Genomic DNA, 2,032 nt, shown 5'->3' with positions numbered 1-2,032 from the left:
GAAGCCGAGTCTCCAATTCAGTAATCCTGGCCTCCAGAGCTGCAAATATGCTACATTTGTTACAGATATCATTACTGCTAAAGGAGGCCGAGGAGTAACTAAACATCTGACACAATGAGCAGGAAAGTGCAGGAGGGAGAGGTGAAGAGGCCATGCTGCTAGCGAGTTGAATACACATCCACTGTATTAGCCAGAGCTGCTCCCTCAGACCAGACGGAGGCACATGAACACACCGATGCTGACAGCATCACTGTTTGCTTGTCAGAACACAGAAGAGTTCTTCACAAACACACACGTTCCAATTTCAACTTTTATTACAAACCAAAAACTCAGTTACATCTTGTTTCAGCGGTCAGAGCACAGTCAATGCTGGATGTGTGCATCTCTAATAGCTCTTGGTGGTCTCGTAGGTCTCTGGGAAAGGTATGCTGACGTGTCCACTTCCAGCCACCAGGGGCAGGATTCCAGCGTTGGGAACTACATTCCAGGACAATGTCAAGGTGATGTTCTTATTGGCCCTGACGACGAGAAATAATGACAATCAGCCAATCATGTTCAACGTGTGTGAAAAGCATGTGAAATAAGAGACGACAAAGGCTCCGGGAAAAAATGAACTGCATTATGGGAAACAAATCTCCTTGTCAGAATACTCAGGATGTTTCAAATTTCATACGTGTCATTTTTTTAAACTCAAGACTGGGACTCGACTCTGAGACCGTTACCATTTCCATCGAGCTGCTGGTAGACCTGTCTCTATATCAGTCGGGGACTTTAAACATGATCAGTCCTACCGTCTGTAACATCAAACATTTGGGTTCAAATGTTTTTTCTTAAAGTCAAGCTCCAACATTACAGCTTTATTATGAGCCATTGCTGCTAAACGCTACCTTTGATTTAGTTCAGTTTTATTTATTTAGTGCCAAACAACATCACAGCTGTCGCCTCAACGTGCTTTATATTACAAGTTAAAGACCCTACAATAATACAGAAAAAAAACAACAATCATGTGACCCCCTATGAGCAGCACTTTGGTGACAGTGGGAAGGAAAAACTCCCTTTTAACAGGAAGAAACCTCCAGCAGAACCAGGCTCAGGGAGGAGCGGGGCCATCTGCTGTGAGTGAGAGAAGGAAGACAGAACAAAGACACGCTGTGGACGAGAGCCAGAGATTAATAATAACTAAGGATTAAATGCAGAGAGATGTATTAACACATAGTGAGTGAAGAAGAAGCAGTGCATCATGGGAATCCCCCGGCAGCTGAGGCCTATTAGTAAGTAAGGGAGGACTGAGGGTCGCCATATCCAGCCCTGCTTTATCATAAAGGAACATGTGTGAGGGAGGGACTGTGTTTGTGTGTCAGCTGAAGGTGGCAGGAAAAAAATGAATGGAAGTCCAAGTTAAAGCCTGTACAGTAAGTATGGGCTGAAGTCACAATCCCAACTAGAACATTCAGGAGATGAGGAACAGGTCCTAAGATCTAAGCCCGTTAATGATCATGTCTTGAGTGCATTCAGAGCTCAATGCTGATGGTTTAATGCTAAGGATCTCCTCTGATAGATGGTACCGCTGCCGCTAACGAGGACAGAGTCTGCCTCCATGAGTCCACTTAGGTCTGAGTGATGAACATGTCATCGGAGGTTCATGCCTGCCTGTTCTTTGTGACCGTGTGGAGCCAAGAACCAAGCAGACTTGGCCCCCTAACCCCTGTTGGTATTTAATGAGGCCCACCTACTACCAAAGAAGACTAAGTAATATGATGATGTGAGCTTGATCGGAAGAGCCTATCAGGTAACATGTGTAGCATTAGGAAACACTGGTTACAATTATGCTCAGAGAGAAAAATAGAGGCCAGTGTAATGAACAGTTAATAATAATAACACATTTTATTTATAAAGCGCCTTTCAAGACACCCGAGGACACTGCACAATAGATAAAAAACACATGATAGAACAATGACACAATGAAGAACAATAAAACAAAAGCACAAGATAAAACGAACAAACAGTGGGTTTACAGTGAGTATGCAGATTT

At 43.7% G+C, this 2,032-nt stretch overlaps 1 protein-coding gene across 1 annotated transcript in view; it reads right to left on the bottom strand.

The window, feature by feature from the left end:
• Nucleotides 1-292: 292 nt before the first annotated feature.
• Nucleotides 293-2,032, bottom strand: part of spcs3 (signal peptidase complex subunit 3) — a 15,027-nt gene continuing 13,287 nt past the window's right edge. The window contains exon 5 of the mRNA XM_005951186.3: nt 293-518. Coding sequence (XP_005951248.2) covers nt 386-518 — 133 coding nt within the window. The 3' untranslated portion in view covers nt 293-385. The remainder of the gene's footprint in view (nt 519-2,032) is intronic.

Source organism: Haplochromis burtoni, unplaced genomic scaffold (genome assembly GCF_018398535.1).
Source record: "Haplochromis burtoni strain Fernald_Lab_line unplaced genomic scaffold, NCSU_Asbu1 Contig_949, whole genome shotgun sequence".
Taxonomy (NCBI): Eukaryota; Metazoa; Chordata; class Actinopteri; order Cichliformes; family Cichlidae; genus Haplochromis; species Haplochromis burtoni.
The sequence above is the reverse complement of the archived record's forward strand: the minus strand, read 5'-3'. Positions and strand labels throughout refer to the sequence as shown.